Source organism: Gavialis gangeticus, unplaced genomic scaffold (assembly GCF_001723915.1).
Source record: "Gavialis gangeticus isolate Ggan-Ray unplaced genomic scaffold, GavGan_comp1, whole genome shotgun sequence".
Lineage (NCBI taxonomy): Eukaryota > Metazoa > Chordata > Crocodylia > Gavialidae > Gavialis > Gavialis gangeticus.
In genome coordinates, this window is record NW_017729004.1 from 22,469,168 (window position 1) to 22,492,950 (window position 23,783).

Consider the following 23,783-nt stretch of genomic DNA (forward strand, 5'->3'; position numbering starts at 1 on the left):
TTAAAGGCAGTACATTCTGTCTGGAGGCATTAGAAGACCACCGTAAGGCAATACCATACACTGCTCAGTTCACCATTTACATTCTTATTTTTCAGAGTAAGGTGTGCAGGAGGATGATAACATGAGGAGAAAAGAGGGAGAAATATGCAATAAGGACGTGTGGACACAAAATTTATATGTAATCCTAGCACTACTAAAGTTACCATTTCATTTTCTTCATAGTGGCACTATGCTTGTGTACCCCCTAGTGATTCAAGTTAGTTGTACTTTTCAATGCCTATAAAGAAAATGTTCTCAAAAACACTCATTAAGTCTTGTTTTCATCATTTAGTAGTAAAAACTGCTAATGTATTGTATTACTTGCCCACAATGCAAATGTAAAATTTATTTTAAATTACAATTAAAATGTCTAAAGATCAGATCCAATGGATTTTAAATTCTATCAGATGTGAGATCTCCAGACTTGCATTCTTGCTTGCTAATTTTTTATGATTAGTGTGTGAGCTTTGGTTTTGAAAGGCCCTATGCCAAATCCACACAGTCACCCTCATACTGGTGCTTTCCATCCCTGCCATAAGATGGCATTGACTAAAGTGTGTGCTTGGAAAAAACAAAACACCGTCGTCATTAACTAGAGCTGAACTGTACTTGGAAGCAGAGACACGCGTAGGTTCATATAGTTATACTAAACAAAAGACAGGTGTATCCAGGGAACCAATATTCTTTAAGGCTACTATATTGTTCAAGTTTTCTGTAAGGCTGTTATCTTCACGTTCTATCTTACAAATTTAATTCATTTGGTGTCTTCCTTAACTATCAAAGAGAAATGCATTGACACAGTTGAACTGCTCCAACTTACTGTCTCTCTCCAGCCTTTGGGTAGCGTGTACCATTTGTGCTGCCTAATCTAATCAAGTTAAATGTCTCTATCAAATTGCCCTACTTTGGCTCCGAATTTCTAAATTAATCCAAGGGGGTGAAGCGCAGCCTGTGGAGCCATGTCATGCGGCTGGATGAAAATGTGGCAGGAGGGGAGTGTAACAAGGTCCTAGGCAGGGTCTCCTCCCGGGCCGGAGTAGAGAGCAGCGCTCCCGCTCCCGAGCTACAGCCTTTCGCACCTGCCACACCCGGGAAGCGCGCCCGGGACGCAGCGCCAGTCCCACAATCCTTTGCGGCTCGGGACGGAGGGGCGGATCGAGCGCTCGGCCGATCGGCTGCTCCGACTGCGCTGCCCGTTGCTAGGCAGTTTGCACGCAGTTGCCGTGGTTACGGCTCGCCTGCCATGGAGCCCGACAAGGTGAGGGTGGGCCGGGCCGGGACTCCCCGGGGGCTGCGAGTCGCAGGCGGGGAGTGGGGAAGCTGGGTCCCCCGTGCCAGTGACTGCTGCCACCTCCCCTCGCCCCGCCCCACCCCAACACAGGCAGAGCAGGGCCAAGCCGGGTCCCCTTCTCCCCACGGTTTGTGGAGGTGAGGCCGGGCCCTTCCCTCTGCCACCGGGTTGAGCCGGGGCTGGGCCATGTCCTCTGCCCCCGGGGCCTGAACCTGGTTGGCCTCCGTGTCCCCCGGATCAGGGCTGTGGGTAGACTGGGCACTGCCCACCTGCCGGCCCTCCCAGATTGGCCAGGAATCAGCATCAATCACCCAGTGACAGCTGAAAGTGATTCCAGAGATTTTAATAGGATATGTTAAGAAAGTAAATTAATATAATATGTTGGGGGGGGCACGGATCTCCCAGAATAGCTTCAGGCTGAGTTGGCAACCCTACCGGCTTGCCAAGGCAAAGGTTGAGCACCACTGGTGCCTCTGGAGGTCCCTTCTCAGTGAGTCTGTGACATGCAGGCAAGCGTGTCACATGCGAGGTGCGGGAGCTCACCTCTGGGGAGGCCTGTGTCTGACACTGGGCATGGTGGTTCAGGAAGGACAGTTGCGAAGAGTCTGGCAGAGAGGAGGATTGGAGGCCTAGACAGCACAACACGTGCAGAATAATTGGCATATTTCATCCGGAGAAGAGAAAGATGGGGGTGGGGAGTAGAATTTGATAACAGTCTCCAAATATACATACATTTTAAAAGTTGTTTATAAAGAGAATAGTAATCATCTATTTGCTCTGTCTACAGGGGCAGGACAAGAAGTAATGGGCTTAATTGCAACAAAGGAGATTGAGATAGGATATTAGGAAGCATTTTGTAACTATATGAGGATGGTCAAGCTGTCATGATGCATTACCTGCAGAGGATGTGAAATCTCCATTACTGGAAAATGTTAAACACTTGGCTGGGATGGTCCTGCCTTTAGCAGGGGGTTAGATTAGATGACTTCCTGAGGTCCCTTCCAATCCTATTTTTCTGATTTCCTTACCATGATCCCAGTATTGCAGAGGTGCTTAACCCCCAGTCCACAAGCCAGATTCAGCCTGCTGAGCCACATCTTCCAGTCCATGGGGTTCCCCACAAGTCTGGTAAATTGGTGATGGGAGTGCTAGCAATTAAAGCTGCCACTGCTCCCCTGCCACCAAATTTCTAAGCTCCATGTGGCTGGATCAGCTTCAACTGGGCTGGCCCTGCACAGAGGGGTCAGGCCCCATGGAGCCTCAAGCAACAGTACTGGGCCCTGGATAGGCCATTGCCATATGGCAGGATTGGGTCCCTGGGTGGACCGTTGCCATGTGGTGAGACTGGGCCCCAGCCCCTTGCAGCAGAATCAGGATCCAGTTGGGTACGTACCGAATTGGGCCCACACATCTAGACTTTGATAATGAGATACTGTAGTTTCTTGAAAATAGGGAAGCATGGCTGTTTCTTGGAGTCTAGATAAAATTTTTTATTATTTGTGACTACAGTTTTTTATTTATACTTCTGTGGGAGTCCCCACACTTAACATTAATGTTGTACTACTATGGCAATATTTGAAAAAGTTATAAAACACCAAAATGAAAAACTCTGGCATTCACTAGAAAACTAGTTAAATCTCTGTATGCCATAATCATGTAATTTTATCACAATTTGGCACATTAACATTTGGTAGCTCTAGGTTTCACATTTAGTTTGTTTAGCTATATTTAGACTTATGTAGGTTTACATAGTGAATGTAATGACTTGGCAATGCCATTACAATTGCATGAATAATGCTATTTAACATGTACTTAAGGTATATCACATTAAAAATGATATGGTGATTCATGTGGTGTTGCAATAGTTTCATTACTTCTCCAACTTCTTAGCTAGCATATATGATCAATAATTATCCTGATAAGTGAAACAATGCCACACAAGCCCAACTGTCAGAGGGCCAGAGGCAGTCATGCTAACGGACAGTGTGTCTTAATTGAAGAAATGAGCCTCTTACTGTTTCAGTTAAAAAGAATCAAAGATAGCATAATTTATGTTCTCCCATCTGAGACTCTCTGTATTATAAATGGAAACTGATCTATAGAGTACAAAGGACCTCCTCCTGCTTCCTTGACTGTAGTAGCTTCTCTAGGCATATTTTTGAGTACTATCTCTAATAAGAAGTTTATTTGCTCTTCAAACCTGCTCTTTAATTTAGCTTGTTAAAAGTAACAAAACCATCTGATCAGCTGAGTTAGTAGCAGCTCAGCTGTCTTTTTTGCCATATGTTATGGGACAAGCTGCTGATATATAGTTTCATTTTTTTAAGTAGAACTGTGGCATTTTATACCAGCTGAGTATCTGTCCCCTGCTCTCAATTTCAAATGATGTTTAAGTGTTTATTTTTAGAAGTGGTATTTAATTTAAATCAAGGTAATCCAATCTACATAAAAAAGGTTTTATTTTTAATTTGTTTTATCCCCTCTAACTCTTAGGGATTCCAAATCAAGCTCAAATGTGGATCATCCTTTACTGCAAGAAGCTGGTTTCTTAGGCTGTCCTTACAACATGTACTTTTCCTGGAAGCTTTTGTAACAATAATTTAGTGTTTTTCTAGTTTATAAGTGGAGGAAGATAAGAGAAATAAAGTTGAATTCCAAAGGACTTGCATGCTAACAAACAAGTTTTTCAATAAGTCTTTTAATACCTGGGAAATATTATTCCAGCCACAGAGCACCAAATAATTATTTCAGTTTATATTAAAGTCTCAGTGATAAATAGCCTATAAATAATTAGTAGACAATTAATAATGTTTTTAAATGGTTAATTAATTGTTATACATGGGTATAAAATCTGGCATATAATAGGTTGCTTTTAACCATCTATTATTCCTTCTACTAATAATGTAATAAATGATGAATAATTTGTCAACTTATCAAACATGATTAGCACATGCTGTAGATGTTTAAAAATGTTCATAAGTGATCTCTTATTGGAACCTTAGTACAGCGTGTGATTCAAATCAGGAAGCCATCCCTTAATTGGTTAATACCGGAATTAATTTTTTAGTCTTTGTTCAATATACATGTTCTTTTCTATCAGTTTCTCAGTCTTCTAGTATTTTTTTAATGTATTTTAGAGGACAGTTATGATCCAATTTAGTGGTTTTCAAGCAACTTCTCAGTTCCATGAATTTTACTTCAGTAAACAGTACTGCTTAGTGATGGTCTATTACGATTATTATTGTTTTTCTCTTTTCAAAATGTTCTACCTGTTAGTTCTCATTTAGTTTTTCTACCTTAACCTTGTCAGAATTCTGAATCTGATCATGCGTGTCCTTAAGTTGGATGAGTAAAAAATTGGCTGATGGGGCACACCCAGAGAGTAGTGGTGGATGGGTTGTACTCAGCCTGGCAAGATATGAGCAGTGGGGTACTCCAGGGCTTGGTCCTCGAGCCCTCACTGTTTAACATCTTCATCAGCGATTTGGACGAGGGGGTGGAAAGCACGCTGTCCAAGTTTGCTGATGACACTAAGATGTGGGGCGAGGTGGGCACACTTGAAGGGAGAGAGAGGCTGCAAATTGATTTAGACAGACTACAAAAATGGGCAGATGAGAATAGGATGGGGTTCAGCGTGGACAAATGCAGGGTGCTGCACCTTGGGAAAAGGAATCCACAGCATACATACAGGCTGGGGAGCTCCCTCTTGAAAGCACAGAGGCGGAACGGGATCTTGTAGTCATTATTGACTCCCAGATGAACATGAGCTGCCAATGGCAGACCGCAGCCAGCAAGGCCAGCCATACCTTATCATGCATCCAGAGATGCATCTCAAGCTGGTCCAGAGAGGTGATACTCCACCCTGTATGCGACTTTGGTCAGGCTGCAATTGGAGTACCGCGTCCAGTACTAGGCGCCACACTTCAAGAGGGATGTGGCCAGCCTGGAGAAGGTTCACCTGCTTGGTGAGAGGGCAGCAGGACAGGCCCTACGAGGAGAGACTGAGAGACCTGAACCTGTTCAGCCTCAGCAAGAGGAGGCTGAGGGGGCACCTGGTGGCTTGTACAAACTCATCAGGGGAGATCAACAGCAAATAGGTAGAGCCCTTTTTTCCCCAGCACCACCTGGTGTGACGAGGAACAATGGCAATAAGCTGATGGAGAATAGGTTTAGGTTAGAGATTAGAAGGCAATATTTTACAGTTAGGGTTGCCAAAATCTGGAACCAATTTCCCAGGGAAGTGGTCCTCACCCTTACCTTGGGCAAATTCAAGAGGAGGTTGGATGATCACCTGTCCGGGGCTGTGTGAACCCAGCATTCATTCCTGCCTGTGGCAGGGGGTCAGGGTAGATGATATGTTCAGGTCCCTCCTGACCCTAGCTACTATGAAACTATAAGGCTGTATTTTAGAGCATAAGGTGTAAATATGTCACAGAGTGCCCTACAGGGCATGCTTCCCCAGAACCGTGTGCAGCTTTGTCCAATCTCTGGGAGAGACCCCTGAAACCAGCCCTTGCTCCTTCCCACTCTGAGACCTCAGCCTTATGGTCTCTCAGCCTCCTCTGGTTCTCCATGGCCCTGACTCAAGGAGCTAGTATCCAGTTCCACTCCTGAGAGAGCGACTTTACCTCCTGTTGGAGAAAAGGCTACTTAGCCAGAGGTTTCTAGCCCCGCTTCCCTGCTCCTCCGGCTTTAAATCACCCCACGTGCAGCCTAGATGGGCTGCATACAAGGTGATTTAAAAGCTCGTGGGCTGTCTGTTGGCAGCCTCTCCCCTGCCTGGGAAGGGGAGAGGACAGGTTGTCAAGTAATAGGCTCCCTTAAGTCAGGGGTGGACCCGGGGAGCAGCCCTTTAGTGCCCCCTGTAGTGTAGCTCTCCAGCCTGGGTCTGGAATGCACCTCCCAGACTGTTTTCTACCTGTAAGAATTTCTCTGAAAATTTTGCTGGTAGAAATGAATGCATGTACAAAGCCACAAGTAACAGCTTCTGTGTTCATTTTGCTTGGAATATACTGTGATTTAAGTTTAATTTTGTTGTACTCCAGTGCTGGGTATGGTTCTGGGTGTGACCATAAACTGACTGGAGAAGCTGGTGGCAAGATGGTGGGGCTGCTTGTGGCATGGTAACTCCTATAAAATACCAGTATTGCAATCTCTGGAGTAAGGTGAGTATAGGACACCTTAAAACCCTTACCCCCACTGCCATGCAGATATTCTTTGGTTGAAGTTAGGGCTAAGAGACGTCGCTCCGACAAAATGCTCTCGCTGAGATGTTAGGCAGTCAGCAGCAGCTCTATCTGTTGCTCTCTGGAAGAAGCTACATCCATTGAGGCACTGAACATCTAGACTCAGTATGGCCTTTGGACTCTGTCTCAGTGGTAAAGTGGGGTTGGTAGGTTTAGGGCAGCCTCCATTCCTCCATACCTTTGCCTGTGTATACACATTGAAGGTCTTGGTGTGTTGGTCACAGGACTCTGTAAGGGGTATAAGTAACCTGAGCCAGCTATCAAGGCATTCAAGCAGCCCTTTTCAGGGGTGGCCTGCTTGTCTTGCCTGAGGTGTGCCCTAGAAAAGGTGGGCTAAAAAGCCATGCCCCCATCCAGTCTATCCTAGCCAAAATAAAGCATAGTGACTCACACGTTAAAAACTTGTAACAACCTGTGTTGGTCTTGAGTTGGGCTTGTTGGCCACAGGCAGATTTGTCAGACACCTAGCTGAAGTTCCTGCATGTATACCATGACCCAGAGTACTGACAGTTGCCTATACTTCAGTGCTCAGAAAATGCTAACTGTGTGTTAAATCCCTTATGAGGGAAAAAATTACAGTCTTGAAATACCTAGGCACAAAGAGTTTTTAGTTGGAAATAGCCATTAGAAAACTTGTTATTTAATAATATAGAAAGTGGTTTTCTTTGAATCTGAACTCAATAATTCAGTCTTCCTTAAACTTGTTTATGTTGGTATTTTTTCCAGAGAAGAACCAGAGAAGATACCTGGAAATCAGATGAACTGAAGAAACATCTTAGGGTAACTTTCTTTTTTTATAAATTAGTGAAGATCAGTTTAGGTGTTTTCTGGACCACCTTTAGTGAAATTAATTATATGTTTAAGATGCAAAGACAACAAGTTCTTTTGATTTAGATTCAGTTAGATTGTGTATTAAGAAAAAAGTTTTCTAATAATTACAAATCACTTAATGCAAACTTACTGCATACTTTTTAGTTAAGAAAGAAATTTCAGTGGGGAGGCTGTATGCATGGGCTAGCCTATATTATTTACACAGAGCTAGCATCCTTATTTTTATGATTGTACAGAATGTTGTATAATAAGTTGGTTCTTTTACACTAGTGGAAGTAACTCTCAGCCCAAGCAGGAGAAGTTGGCTTAAATGTCTAGGTACTAGGGTTTTTTTCCCGCCAGCAAAAATTTGGTGACTGAGCTCTTCAGCCAAGTAAGAGAGAGGTTTTATTTGTTATAATCCATGAATATAGCCTAAAAAAGAAAGCCCTGTGTCTGCATTGTGGTAGCACAGAAATTCTAGCCCCACTGGAGTCAATGAGAGTTTTGCTACTTAATCTCTTACAATTTACTTATTAAAATAAAATAATATTCCATGATGGCTGTTGGTCAACATTTTTCTTTCCAAAATCTGTGCATCTTTTGGGGTGCAGAAAGCCATCGGAACAGAGTTCCTAAATTATAAATATGCATTAATTTTTGTTTTTAATCTTTAGGTGTCACAATCAGATAGTCAGTCTGAAGACAAGAAACACAAAGAAAAGAAATTGCAAAGAGAGAGAGAGATTCATGACACGGTTGATTACAAAGGATACAGAGATCAAGACAAAGACCGAGGAAAGACCAAAGAAAGGACGGGAGAAAGAGAAAGATTTAAATCTAGTGAGAGAGACAGGGAAAAATTGCGGGAGAGAGAAAGGGGAAAAGATCATCACAGAGAACGAGAGAGAGAGAAAGTTAAAGATAAAGATGCAGAGAAGGAAAAATATAGTACAAGAAGAGAAAAAGAAAAGGAGAGTGATAAGGAAGCACAAAGAAAACAAAAAAGGGATCATTTGAAGCAGATGCTTATACAGAGTGACCAGAGGGCACATGAAGGAAGGGAAAAGGGCCATCACAGAAGGAGAGGGAGCAAGGATCATTTAGGTATGTGGCTTGCTTTGCTTTATATATTTTGAAGTATTTCACTTGTGCTTATAGTTAAAAACGGACTGAGAATATAAAGACGATGGACTTTGGCCGCCTATCACATGTACCTTTAAAAATAAAATGTGGAGATTTTCAAGGCTGATTATAACCTGAAAGATTTCCTCTCACTGAGTTACTGATGGTAGTAATGACAATAACAATTTTTGGTAATTAATTGAATGGCAGACTAAACCATGGCAATATATGGGACATTTCCATTAGGTACCTGAGCCCTGCGTACCTGAAGTAACAGCATGCTTATTGATAGGGGTCTCATTAACACAAGGAGTTGGATGGCCAATTTCTCAGGGAGAGTGCAGGGTTAGCCACCATTTTCATGGGCTGATTACAGTGAGACCCCCATGCCTCTGGCCCCACCCCTTGCTGCTGATCAGCTGCAAGGGCTGTCCATCATATGGCCCCGCCCCTCACTGCTGAATGGCTGAGGGCTGTCCATCTTGGGCTGCCCTTCACACTAGGCAGTCATCCCTCCCCACACCCCCATCAGATTGCACTGCTGTCTCTCTCTGGGGAGCCAGCATTTTATTTTTATTAGGGTTGTTTTTTAATTATTATTCCTGTGGATTTCATGGACATTGCCTGCAAAACAGTCAATTCTGGATTTCACAATTTCTGTAAGTTCCTACTTATTGATGACTGACAGGTGGAAGTATCCTTGATTTTGGTAGGAAACAAAGCCTCTCACAAGAGCAGAGAGATCTTTCAGGAAAAACCCTAGGAACAGCCAATCCCAGGGAGAAAATTTAGGCAGAAATATATGTTGTTTTATTCTTTGCTAGTAATAAATTCAAACCTTAAGAAGGTGATAGATGTGAACTTTATTTTACATTTATACATTCTACTGAAAGGAAGGTAGGAGCTCTATTTACATTAACACCTGTGTCAATGAACTGTAGAATAAGCTTCCAATATGAAGTCTAAGTTGTTATGTGCATACTTAGGGCCTTGAATGTTACTAACAAAATATGTTTTTAATTTCACATTTAAAATATTTTAGAAGACAACACAAAAGCGAGAGATGAAGAGAAAGAAAGAAGTCATACAGAAAGAAAGGTAAACTGAGGAAAGAAATTAAGTGTTTTATGATGGCGTGAGAATGGTGAAAGATAACAGACTGGACATCAGGAAGTCTCCAGCACCTGACTAATCCAAAATATATGTGTATAGTATGTTCTTACATATTGTTTGTTGTTTACAAGTATTTATTTGAATAATTCCTTAATTGTATTTATTAAAGGTGGAGCATCCTGTAATTTCATAAGTAAAATATTTTAAATTTGATTTGTTTTAGGTATTGTCATAAATAATCTTCAGGGAGTCATTTTGCTTTAAACACAGTCAGAAAGCAAACTGCTCTAGTTTATTTGTGTATAGCATCATCCTAACAAATGCACATTAAAAGGTTTTACTTGTTACTTCGGTCTTTATTTTTATAAAGTATTATAGGTATATATCCTATTTGATTACAGAATACATGCACAACAAATCAAAGAGTAAAAATTATTTGTAAAGAATTCATAATCTAAACAGGTTCTTATAGTTATAATGAGATATGCAGTTTCCTAGAAGTAGTATTGGAAGCCCTAGTTTTATTGTAATTTGAAATGTCATTGGATACAATACTTAATAATATATTGTTCAGAAAGTGCTTTTCTGGTAGATCTATCCATTCCTAACTTCTAGAATTATAGAATTACAGTACTTCTCTTATTTTAATTACAGATCTTCCAAGAATTCTAATTTATATTTTTTTTTTCCAGAATAGCAGCAGCAAAGATGCTCTTGACAAATTTTTAACATATAGAGATGAAGGTGAACGTAGGCATATGTCACATAAAGATCAAGACAGAGAGAGGAGGCACAGAGAAAAAAGAGAACATGAACATTCAGTTAAGGCAGGAAGAGAAAGACACTCAAAAGACACAAGTCATAAGTCCTTTGAAAAGCATGTGGAAGAAAAACATGAAGCAAAGAGACGTCAAGAAGGATATTACTATGAAAGTAGAGAAAGCCAACCAAGGGAGAACAGTGAAAGAAGGCTAGGAGAGGAAAGTGAAAGAAAGAAGAGGGATCTTAAGGTTAGTGTTTGTGAAGTTTTGATACTTTTTAACTCTGTCATGATGATACTTTATTAAAATAGAAGTATATGTTAATTTTTAGTAATGTGAACATGAAGAGATAATGCCTCAAATGGTAAATTTTCACTGAATCTTTGCTTCATGAGACTACATATCTTGCTGTTTCCTGAAGTGTTTGACAAGGCCCATCACCAAAGACTTTTATAAAACCTGAGCTGCGAGAGGATTAGAGGAGAAGGTTGGTTTGTGGCTCAAGAGCTGGTTGAAAGATAGGAAGCAAAGAGTAGAGTCTAATGGTCACAATTTCAGGAAGGAAAGAGGTTAAAAGTGGGTTCCACAAGGACCTGTGCTGGGCCCAGTTTTGTTCAACATTTTCATTAATGACCTAGAAATGGGGGTGCACAGTGAAATCTCCAAATTTGGGGATGATACTACATTATTCTAGGTAGTCAAATTCCAAGCTGATGGAGAAAAGCTGCGGAAAGATCTTACAGAGCTAAGTTAGTGGGCACTCTAGATATAACTTGTTCAGTGCTCTCTGTCTAAAGCATCTGCTACTGCCACTGTCAGTGAAAGGATAGTGGGGTAGATGGACCATTGGTCTGACTCAGCATGGGGCTTCTTAAGTTCTTACATTCTAAAATAGGGTGCTTAATGCCTGGGCCTCAGGCCAGATCCAGCTTGTGGTGCCTTGTCATCTTCACAAGTATATGGAGAGCCTAGGCCATGGCCCTGCATGCCAGATCAGGCATACAGGATGATGGGGGGATCTGATCCTGGCACTTGGGTGTAACAAGGGGACCTGGAGCCTGGTCCTGGCGCACACGGCTGGCCAGGGAGTGGCAGGTGTGTCTAGGGTCCAATCTCAGCAGGCAGGGGTGGCACAGGGCCCTAGGACCTAGCAGACCCCTAGCAGGAGGGGTCTGATTCAGTCTGCAGACTGGCACCATGTGCCTCATCTGGCCCCTGGGGCCAAAAGGTTGAGTGCCACTATTCTAAAAATTACATCTGATGTTATATACTTATGCATTCTAGAATGAATGTAGCCTTGAATTCAGTGTCTGGCAGTTCTTGTACTGTGACCATGAATTTCTTACTTAATCTCCCCTTCAGAATACTAGTAAATTGTCCAGAAAAAAACAGTTAAATGTGTTTGCAGATGATGTGGCCTTGGTTGCCCACAGTGAATCATCCCTGCAAAATCTTTCGGGCAGATTTTCTGAGTCATGCAAGCATTTTGGGTTGACAGAGTCTCAAGAAGACTGTGGTCATGTACCAAAGGGTGGAAGAACCAATATCTGACATCACTCTGGAGAAAATCTCTTGGTGTTGTCAGCAGTTTTGTTACTTGGGTCCGATGATCATCGGGAATCTTCACTTTCAGACTGAACAGACTAACAGAATTGAAAAAGCTAAGAATTCTGGGCTATTACAGAAATGTGCATAGAATAATAAACTAAGGTGAAGATGCAAATCTAAAAGACTTGCATGCTGTCATCCCTGCTTTATGGTTCAGAAATGTGAACTACATGTTCTAGGCACATCAAGGGATTGAACAGCTTCTACATGAGTGACTGTGTAAGATCCTGAAAATAAAGTGGGAAGACAAAATACCAAACACGGGTGCTGGAGTGTATAGGATTGACAGACCTAGAACCCACTATCAAGAAGAGGAGGTTGCGATGGCTCAGTCATGCCAGGAGAATGAGAGGAGACCATTTCCCCAAGAATATTTTGTACGGCGAGATTCTAAGATGGCTCTAGAAAGTGGGGTTGCCCTCTATGGCAGTGCTATGATGTGTAAAAATGATGTGAAGACATTCATGGTAGAAAGCTGGGACGAGCACACAGAATCCCATCTGATCTAGTGGGAACACCTGCCACTGTGTGCAGCACAGTGTGAAGCTACTTTGATCCAGAGGATGGAAGCAAAGTGAGAAAGAAGAAATCAACATGCTGTAAACTTGGAATCCAACTCAGACAACACATTGATTTGTAACAAACTGTATTGCTGTCAAATTGGGCTTGTCCACCACAAATGGACTCATCAGGCACCTGACTAGACTTCTTACGGGTACACAATGATCCAGAGGATCTACGGTTGACTATAACACAACAGCCCCTTTTATTTCCATGGGGGATGGACAATAATTCTCTTAGGCTTCTTGTAAGTCTCACCTCTTATGAGTCATTTGTTGTCCCCAGGAAAGCAGTAAACTGCTTTCTTTCTCTCATGCACAGGGTTTCCGGTGTAACTCCTGATCCATATTGTGCCTTTGGCTGAAGGTATAATGAACTAGATCTAGAGGTTTTTGGGCAACACAGCCTTTTTCCCCAATCCAATCATATTCAAACTGCTTGTTCCAGGAATTGTATGTGTTACAAGCCAACATTTGTTAGTGCAAGTGATTTTTGTCAATATTTTTCTACAAGAATGGAAAGATGGGTATTACAATATATAACAGGCAACATCTGAATCAAATTTTGTGGGACAAATAACCACTTATGTATTACGCTGGCTGAATATTGCATTTCTTTTGCAAAAAATGGTGGTGTATAAGCTTCTCAAAGAAAAGGTTGGATTAATCTTTTTTTAATAGAAAATGTTAGACAGCCTAAAAATATCAGTCAATACCAGCTTCCTTTATAACATTTTTTTCCTTAGCCATGAAGACAGGCCTACTACCCGCAATTCATGCAAGGTTTGTATTCCCTTGGAAATTTACTAATGTAGTAGTTCTAGGATATTTGAACTTTTGCATGGACAATTCTAGTCCTGAATAAGCATGTCTTTCTCTGTTAATTTAATCCATGAATTTAGTTTTAAACCATTTAGCTAGTTTAATCCATTTCCAAAGTAGTTTAAGCTAAGTCAAGGAAATGGAATTCTTGTTCTGGAATAAAAGCATCTATGTGATTTTTTTCATACTTTCTGTATTTTTTTATATACATATAATTTGTTTATATTTTATTTTATAGTTATATTTTTTACCTACTGTGGTATACATTATTCTAGAATAACTTTTTTGGTAAATTTCCAAATGTAGACAAGCTCCAAGTATTCAGGAAGAAAGGATTAAGTGGCCAAAGCATCATAAAAGGCAGTGGCAATAACTAACTCTGTGCTGTAAAGATCCAACTGACAGGGACAAGATTCCTCAAAATGAACCAGTGGCATGTACAGTGGATTGATCTCTTCTGTCCCTATGAAGAAGAGTACTGCCAGCTTCCATTGAGTACATGCTACAGACCATAGTATATGCGCTAATTCTCTGAGGAGCTGATTTCTTAAAAGTCAGACAGGTTTCACTCAGGCTGTTATATGTTCTAGACGATTCAGCCTACCTGTTGCACAAAAGCAGCAGCTCCTGTGCCCCTTTCCTCCATTTATATAGAAATGCAGCAGGGCTCAAGCATTAGCCATAGGGATCAAGCAAATGTTCAGCATTTTCAGTACAAGTCTACAAGCTACATATTTTCAGTACAAGTCTACAAGCTACATTCAGCATTTGCTTTATTGATGTTTCTGCTATTTCCTTTGCTTAATGAAATTACTTTCCTTTCAAAGGGGCCTTAGTCCAACACAATTCATATGCAGTGGTTTCTTTTACAAGCAATGGAGTGTAAAAAGAATAAAACAGTATGCCCTATGGGTTGTTTATGAAATAAAAGATTTTTGTAGCACCCTCTTTATTCTACAAAAGGGTTATAACAGCTCATATATTTTTTTTCACTAGATTTCTTACAATCGGAATACTATGAATTGAACTTTTCTTTCAATTTTTTACAGAACAGTGAGCACAAAAACCAAGAACAGAGCCCAAGACAAGATATAGAAATCAGCTACAAGCACAAAAGGTACATTTAGATGTTTAAAATCATCACACAGTATACAATACATGTCACTCATATAAAAGTCACAAATAAAATCACCACTGTGGACCTTATTTTTAAATGTCAGTATCCAGCAGCAGTTTTCACTGCAGCATATCTATGAAGCATATTAGGGTCTTTTTGTAAGCATTTTTACAACATTAATGTTATTCAAGAAACTACCTATTATGCCTTATGGGGCATGTCCACACATGCGCCCTATTGCGCAGTTGGCACTGTGCAGTCATTTAGTACTTGCTTTACAAAGTAAAGTAAGGAAACTTCACAGAGTGTTATCTTCAAATAAGCAGAACTGTAGGCAAGTAATTTTCATTTCTCATTTTAAATACTTTAAAGACCTTAAAATGAAAGGGTTTTCTCTTTCCTAGAGTGTAAGAATAAATCCCACTTATTTACTTCCACTCTTTGTTTCTGTCATGCCCTCAGCCCTCTCTGTAACACAGTCTTCAACAACTGTTCTGCTGCTTTGTCTGAAGCAGGCTGTGTTTGAAATTCATAAACTCAGCTGCACTCGATGATCTTCTGAGGTCCCTTCCATCCCTAATGTCTATGAAATCTATGAAACTTGCAAGATAATAAGACGGGCTGCCAGAAAGCAACCAAGTTTGTTGGTTTCTTCTCATTTTCAAGGGCTGATTGTGCTGTCTTCATACTTCTCCTAATTTCAAAATAAAAGACCTGGTTGGAATGTAAATCTCTGATTTTCTGCATAAGAACACATTATGCTAAGTCAATCCTGTGTCAGTAGTATTAGTAATAATAAATACATGTCCAGGATTAATTTTTCTCCTTAATTTTCCCTATAATTTCTGTTCAAGAATTGTAATAGGACCTGTCTGGCAGTATATTTGGGGAGCGATGATGCAGTTCTCAACTGATTAATCACTTGGCTGTAGGCTTACTGTCCCATATATGAGACCTACACTAAGAAGCTAAGAATATAGTAGCTGGCAGCTTTTTTGTGGAAGTATATGAGTTTACTGGCAGGTTTCAGCACTGCTTTTTTCTTTTTATACTAAGAACTGTTTTCTTCAGTGTAGTATTTTTCTCTGACTCAATTCAGATTGATAGTGAAATTCTTTTTCTTTCTAGGAGTGTGAAAGATACAGAAAAGAGTTATGCAAAGGGAAAAAAAGAGGATACAAAACAGGTAAAATATTCATTTCAGAATATTAGAAGGCACCCCGCTGGCTGGAATTATGTAGTATCATAATTACTAGACTATAGATGTTATCTCAAGATGATGGTGCAATGAAAAAAAGATAAGATGTATGTCCATTAAAAAGTTTCTTAAGTAAACATGATGTAGCATAGGAAAATGGATTCACTTTTTAACAATTTGCTTACTGGTTTAATGTAGTCATTCACTCAAAATGTTATGCTTGGAAAAAATAAAGCCCCAAATTTGGAGAAGTTTCTAATGATACACAGCATATAAAACTTTCCATTTTTTCTGTAAATAGTTTATGTAGTAGCAAGCAACTGAAATATGCTAAATAGTTTGCAGCTGGCATGTTATCTTAAGTGAAATTCATATATGCCTAGTGACACAGTTGGTGCAAGGAGGAGGACAGATGGTTAAATATGCAAAGGCTTTCACTAGGTGTAGGGCCAAACTGGATCAAAATACATTTTTAAAGTTTTCCAAAACCACTACCAAAATAGTTGTTTGCTTATTTCACCCAGGTTGTGAACTTCTAAGTCACCAAAACAGAATGTTTAATTATTGCGGCATTTTAGTATATTTTAAACAAAGTTATGTAGGAAAGAATTTTATAATCTTGACACCACATCACTAATTCATCCAATAAATCAAAAATTCTGTAGTGGATGGTTCTGTTGGTAGCTACACACATAGAACTTTTGGGTCAATAGGTGACAAAGCAACACCTGTGCTGGTCCGACTGCCCCCACTGCTGCAACCAGCCTGGTCCCAGCTGGTGCTGCTGGCCAGGGCCCAAACCCTGGCAGTTCCACTTCTGAACCCTGTTGAACTTAGGAAGACTGTAGTAAGATTGTATTAAGTCCAGCCCTCTCCTATTTTAAGAAATTATTTCATATAATTCCTTTAAAAAATGTATCAATCTCTATTTTAAAACTGGTTCAGTTTTCTGCCCTAGCTACTCCTAATAAAGCCAGAGATGATCTTCTAATTTCCAATTGAAACATATTTATTATAACTTATTTCCTCTTCCTTATTGTGCCAGCATTGTCCTTTAGATTAAATAATGCTTTTCTTTCTCTGAAGTTTATCTTTCCTGATGTGTATGACAGCAGTCATATCTCAGTCAGATATCGCTTGCTAAGCTAAACAAGCCAATTTGGTTTAGTCTCTTTCTGTAAGATAGATAGCTAGGATGGTCAACTTTTTTCTTGAACATGATTGACCAGAACTGTTCTTACCAGTATCTTGTCTAATGTTAACAGTATCTCCATATCCCTGATGTAAAAACTTCACCTGATTTGTCCCAAGATCACTTCTATATGGTCCCTCACATTGATCAGTTGTAGTCATCCTAATGTAATGAAGTCTTTCTCTTCCTCTGTTGTGCCAAATTATCAGCTTTCAGATTGTAATAGAAATTCTTTGGAAAATCCTTTATCTTAGCAAAAAAAATGTTAGTTTGTCATGATCTAATTTCAGCTTACCAAAACTGTATTTTATCCTACTTTTCATTTGTCTCCATATCTTTAATTATTCTTTTTTCAAAATTTGTTTTGAATGCTTGCATGTTACTTAGACTGTACCAGCAGGATTATTACCTGGGTTGCTTTCTTTTCCTATTCTTAAATATAAGTATATATTTGCTATTTGTAACAGGGCTTTCCATTCCCTTAAGATGGAACAGTCAGCCCTGTTGAGAGAGCCCTGCAGCAGAGCATTTGAGTAGGAAGTGAGTGTCCCACTAGGAATCTTAAACTCCCAGAAGAGAAAGCAAAGGAGGAGAGAGCAACCTGTGAGCCAAACTGCTTGCTACAAGAAGCGATCAGGTTGCTGTGCTAGGGGTATAACTAGGGGTTTACCTAACTCAGGGAGGCAACCAGCCAATTTTGCAGGCAGATCCCAGGGCGACCACCACTTTCATAGACTGAATGCGGTGGAGTCCCCCACACCTCTGATTGGCTGAGGGGCCCTGGCAGTCCTGCCCCTCCAAGTAGACTGCAGTATGGCCTGAAACTATGGCTTAATTATCCTGATTAAGCCCAGGAAAGCCATTAATCCTTGTGTTAAGCTTGGATTCATGGCTTCCCCAGTCTTAATCAGGGTAATTAAGCTGTGGTTAATTACCATTAGCATGCTTGGACCATCCCCAAGCAGCATGCTATGCAATTTTTGGCAGGCTTGCTAAAAAACCCAAAGCAAACTCACCAGCAAACAGAGAAAAAGTTGGGAAGCTGTGCCATCTTGAGGGGAGGAATAGGGAGGGTGGGCAGTGAGGGCTGCTTGCATATTTTTGCTGCTTGCTGGTAAGTTTTTTCTTTTTTTCTTCTTTTTTTGGCTGCAAGCCTGCTAATATCACAGAGCCCGCATTTTCTTGCAGAGCCTGCCTGAAATTGCCGTTTCTGTGAAAATCATTCAATCACAATTTTGGTAGGTCCCTAGCTGTAGCCCAAGAGTTCTCCTCCTAGTGCCTGGGACAGGGCAGAAAGGTTTAGTTCTTTATTTGTTTGCTTGTTGGTCACCTAAAGACTGTTGTATTTAGGAGTGCTCCTCAGGGAGCAAAACCCACCAGCAGAAGCCAATTACACTATTCTTCAGTCATACAGTACTACCCCTGATTTGACTGATTGACTTCTGTGGATCTAGAGCACATCTATTGTCACTTATCTAATGGAGTAAAGAATGATGATAAAGTAATTAAAACAGAAAAGTTATAAGCAGGGCTATTTAATGTACCTGATCTTTTTAAAAGGGCTTTTAGTAGATTAGTGAATGCAGATCTGGTTTAAATAGAAGTTTTAGAACACATAGGTAATTATTTTTTCAATAAAGTGAGGTCATAAGACATTGAAGGAAGTAAAAAAAAAATAAAAGGTTCATTCAACTATGTAAACTTGCTCACAAAGCTAGTATTTTGTGAGAGAAACGTGCCAAAAAATCAAGAAATGGAACCTACTGTGTCTGTGCAGTGTAGACCAATCAATTTTCCTGTTGCCATTTAATGTTCTGCATGGTTTCAGTTGGTTTGTGAGAACCTTCCTGTCTATAAAGTACATTGAAGAAGAAAAGTATCTGCACGCGCTAAGTTCAATAAAGAGAGGCAAACAAGTGAGGAAGAACATGTAAGGATCATTTTCTCTTGATTTCTTAAGACAATGGAAATATTACATAGCCTACCTTGCATTTTTCCCATACAATTCTACAGAATATTTTTATGTAGAATAATTTGAATGCAACTAAATTGAAAAAGGACATAAGCCTTTCTAGTGTGTTGGACAATGGGATGATTTTTTTACTATTTTTTTACAACTGTTGACAGACCTCAGATTTTACTGTATTGAAAATACTGTGACAGATGTGTTGTTTTGAAAACATTCAAAGAGTCTTATGTTGACATGTGACAGATGCTCTGTACACATGGGGTATTCAGAGACTTGTATCAATTATATAAAGACTATCTGTGTCATTAAGGATTTATTAGAGATTGCATTTTTGCCTGTACGGATCAGAAAAGGAATATTTTTAGCTGGAACAAATGTAACTATAGGATAAACAATGTGAATCTGAATCTGTGAGGAGTCAGAAGTGCCATTAACTTGGAAACTGTGACAACATTATTCTTTCTAGTAGTTTATACTTCATTGTCCTTAATTGTAAAACAACTGATTATTAGTATTGTATTTGTGCAGTAGGCTTTTCCCGATAAGTTCTTAATTTTATTGCTGTCCTATGCTCTTTCAAGATCCCTTTTTAAAGTGCAACCTGAAAGTATAAACATTGAGTAGATTACTCTGTCTTTTTCTTTTTGACTCATAAGACTATTTAGTGAGACATTGGTTGAAGAGGATGAAGGATCAAGGTTTAAGGACTAAGGCACAGTTATTTATTTTTGGCCATTTTGATAATAATAAAAATATTCTCTCTGTAAATCTAACATAGAGATGAGTCTGGTTTTGATAGATGCAGTTATTATTGAATGGAGATTTCCAGTTCACCTGTTAAATTCATAGCACAATACTTTAATTTCCCAGTTCAAAGCTGTCAATCCTAAACCTGGACTACTTGAATAAAATTTGAGTCCACTTATGATAAGCATAATAAGAATGTTTTTTGTTGAGTTCTTTGGAAAGTAGAGTACTTTTATTCTGTTATAAAACCAAGGTGGTAACATTATTAACTTTGGGTGGGCTATTGAAAATACACATAGCTAATGCTTTTTAGTCTTTTCTAAAAAAATAATAGGAAAAGCAGCTGTTTTTCATAGGACATGGTTCAATTGATCTCTACCTTGTTTTCCTTTATTGTGTAGTATTCATAATTACCACTTGTTGCTGCATATGCCTATTGTGAACTGAATTGGTAGATCATTAGTTTTACAATTTAAAACTATTATTCAAGAAGATACAGCATTTTGCTAATGTTTTGGCAGACTAAAAATAAATATATTCTAAAGTTATGTAATGGCTTAATTTATTTTGCTGTTCTATTTTCCTTTTTCAGGAAATTGAAGAAGTAAACACATACAGTGCAGAGGCAGGTTATAACTATTCAACAAATTATGAAGATGATTTTGAAGTATGTATAATTGGGTTTGTCAGTTTGTAATAATTTTCAAATCTGTATATAGCAATTCATTAGAGTCACTGTTATGATTAGGCCCAATTATTGAAGAATATGAATGAACATGTTTTGTGTACTTTTACATTTTCAGTAACAGGCAGTGTACCTTTAAATTTCTTGCCAGAAAATACCATGGAAATTAACTGTTTTATAAAAACTTACTTGTAAACGATATTATTTATTGGGTCTTTGATGGGGTAGGCTGGTAACCAAGTTTGACTTTTCCATTAGCAGGTTTGGCATTTTAGCTGCTTAAACTTCACCTGTTTTAGCTTTCTAGAATCCAGCTATTCTGGCTTTTCTTGAGTAGATATTTTGAATGTTTGTGTATTGTCCCATTATACTCTGTTGCATACAGGAAAACATAAATTTGACATTTTGTTATAACTTGCCATAGTGTCATTAAAGTTAGTGAGTTTTACCACTGACTTCAGTGGAACTAGATTTTGAATGTTTAACATCATTAAAGTTTAACACTTATTAAAACAATTTTAATAGGATTATGAAGATGACTTTGATGATGATGATGATGATGATGATGAAGGCAATGATAGTGAGGACAGAGATGCAAAACACCAGCCACAAGCAATTCCTGTTTCCAAAAACTTAGAAATAGAAGAAATTCAAAGAGCAATTAATGCAGAAAATGAGAGAATTGGTACCTTACTGCCAAAGCAAATCCTAAAAGATGATGAAAGGGAACCAGTCATGGGTACGTGCCTGAATATCAATCCTTTTTTTCCTCCCCGTTAAATAAATAGCAGCTTTAGTGTTCACTTCTTTGTTCTAAAGGTCCGAGTTACATGCAAAATATTGATGGACTTCCCCTTGTGTGTAAGTATTGTAACAGCCACATAGCTAATTAATATTGGTTTACTTTGTAAAGTATGAAAACGTAGACTATCATTTAATATCCTGTGTTTCCACATTTGGAGCGCAGGGGAACTGAAAGTTTCTGCTTCTGTGATGTTGCCCTCTGTTTGTCAAGATCTGATACGTTCAAAAAAGAGAAAATCAAAAGTAAAATAATAATATAAAACAATAACATCATATTGCTCAGTAGATCCACTTTCTTTGGCATTCATAGTTGAATCTACTGTATTGGCTAAGACTGATTTATCTTTGAACAGTATACCCATATGGATCAATGTGCAAGATCTGTATCTAAAAGCTTTTATACATTTTTACTCTTATTAAAATTTCAGGACTGACACAGTTGTGGAAGAAAAAATTGGAATTTTGTTTACTTGTGTATCATCAGGAGAGTTTAATTCAATTTTGATTGTAGATTAAGAATTTTAGCTGTGATAGAATTTTAGACCATTTATAGAAATACTTGGGTCGGGGTAGGGGGAGGGCTTTAATTGCAGTGGCTCCAAGAGTCTCTCTAATTAAAGTACCTGGAGCATTACATGTAGCAGTGTCCCTGAGCTGAAAAATGGCATTGGTTTTAAAGTGAAAAATTAACTTTAAAGTGCCCCCGCCACCATTTTTCAGTATGGAGACGCTGATACATGTGATGCTGGAGTCCATTAGAGAGTGATAATTATCACGCTCTAATTAAAGCTCATTGGAACAGCCTCCCTGCACATGTATAGGAACCCTTAGGTTCTTACTACTAAATTGAGTAGATTAACTAATTGTTTAAAAGTGGAAGTCTGTATGTTAAGTTTTGCAGTGTAGATTCAGATAAGAGTGGACATTTTTTAAAGCTTTCTATAGATGAATTTATATATTGCTGGTTTCCTATATTTCTTTCTGAAATGCAAAGTTAATTGGAAACTCGTACAGAACAGTTATTTATTTTAAAATGTCATATTTATGTTTTCAGTTATGCTACATACTATAAGAGAGATTATTTATTGTAAATTATAGTCACCTCTGCTTCTTAATCTTCTGAATCCATTAGATATTACGTCTGGTAAATTACAGATCACCCCATGCTAGTATTTGGCACTTAAATAGCATTTTAGTTTTGAAAAGCACTTTACAAACATTATCTAATGAATCTGTGTAGCTTTCCTTTGAGCTAGCTAATCATCATTATCCTTGATTAGGAACTGCCTTAGAAATCAGTTGAGTTTTCAAAGCCCACACAATAGGAAGGGTGGGGACTAGAATTTAAGGCTGCTGACAAATGTGGAAATCCACCCTTCCTCTGTTGCCGAATTCCCAAGCCCCACACAGTCAGACCAGGGGACCGAGCCATGTCCCCTTTCCCCTGCGTAGCTGGATCAGGGCCACATCCAGCCCATGGAGTGACTGGGCATCATCCACCTGTCCCACAAGGTCCACTGAACTTGTCCATTGCAGCATGACAGTTTTGTTGATCTTCATATACTTGCTTTTATTTGGTATTTTTATATTTGATTTAATACACTAATAAAGCTTTACAATACTATGTAGAAAGGCAATATTCTTCTGCCAGAGGGTCTCATTGTGGAATGTTTATGGATTTTGAAATGGCAAACCAACGACAAAGTAACCGAAACACAGCCAGTAAGCAGAAGTAAGTGTCATTTAAAGAACTGATTGCATAAACTTGTTAAATAACTCACAACCTAAACTGTAAATTCTTTTTATAATGTTTGAAATACATTAAGATATAAACAATTTATTTGTCCCACCAACTATATTTTGCTCTTTCTATGCAGTTTGCTCATACTTCAGTTTTATTATGGATTTATTATTTATGCCAGTGTAGCCAATCTATATGTAATTCTGTATACCACCTCTGAACTGGATCCTGGTTTCCAGTCCTGAATAACAAGTCTTTTAGTCTCTATTATGGCTCTCTCTAATAACAGCTTCTTGGAATAATCAGCATTCCATAAGGTAGTACTAATCCTAAAATACCGCATTTTTCTTTAAACATTATGTCAGATGACATGAAAAGATTAATTTTACTGTTGATCATCTTCCAGAATAAAATATTTGAGCTATGAAATCCATAGCATGTAAACCAAATTGGTAACCATTTCCTTACAGAGCCAATATCCATTGCTGCTACAGTGCCAGATTGAGTTAATTTTAAATGGGTTCAAATATTCCTGATAATTTTCCAGTCAAATCAGAGGCACACATCAAGAGAAGCTTATTTTTAATTTTAGATGATAGTTGGTTCCTTTGCTTGGCAGGTATATCAATGGTTAAACCTTTATCCAGTAGATTTTTTCTTTAATAAAAATGTATATCGTACTGCTTAGGGTCCCAGGAGGCTTGGCAAAGTTCTGAAGGGGTGCAGGGGAAAGTGTTCCAGAAGATTTTACCATTACAGTGCTGGATCCAGATTGATCTGTAATTACATACTAAAGTTGTATAGATTACTACACTTTATTGCAAAGCATACGCTCTTCCCGAATTGTGAAACGAGTATTTGTCATTCTGCACAACATTTCTTAGGGTTATTATATGTCCTTTCATAGTGTAGGTGTTGAGGAATATAAATTCTGGAGTTTCACCCAATTGAATAG

At 39.0% G+C, this 23,783-nt stretch overlaps 1 protein-coding gene across 3 annotated transcripts in view; it reads left to right on the forward strand.

The window, feature by feature from the left end:
* The first annotated feature begins 1,195 nt into the window (after nt 1–1,195).
* WDR60 (WD repeat domain 60) overlaps nt 1,196–23,783 on the forward strand; it is a 47,807-nt gene continuing 25,219 nt past the window's right edge. Inside the window, exons 1-10 of one of the 3 annotated variants that reach the window (XM_019508161.1) lie at nt 1,196–1,297; nt 7,303–7,356; nt 8,064–8,493; nt 9,554–9,609; nt 10,317–10,634; nt 14,425–14,492; nt 15,621–15,678; nt 20,191–20,265; nt 20,809–21,022; nt 22,699–22,819. In XM_019508161.1, the coding sequence (XP_019363706.1) occupies nt 1,283–1,297; nt 7,303–7,356; nt 8,064–8,493; nt 9,554–9,609; nt 10,317–10,634; nt 14,425–14,492; nt 15,621–15,678; nt 20,191–20,265; nt 20,809–21,022; nt 22,699–22,819 (1,409 nt within the window). In that variant the 5' untranslated portion in view covers nt 1,196–1,282. Of the gene's footprint in view, nt 1,298–7,302; nt 7,357–8,063; nt 8,494–9,553; nt 9,610–10,316; nt 10,635–14,424; nt 14,493–15,620; nt 15,679–20,190; nt 20,266–20,808; nt 21,023–22,698; nt 22,820–23,783 lie in introns of those variants that run through there. The other 2 variants (XM_019508162.1, XM_019508163.1) reach the window with 2 other exon arrangements.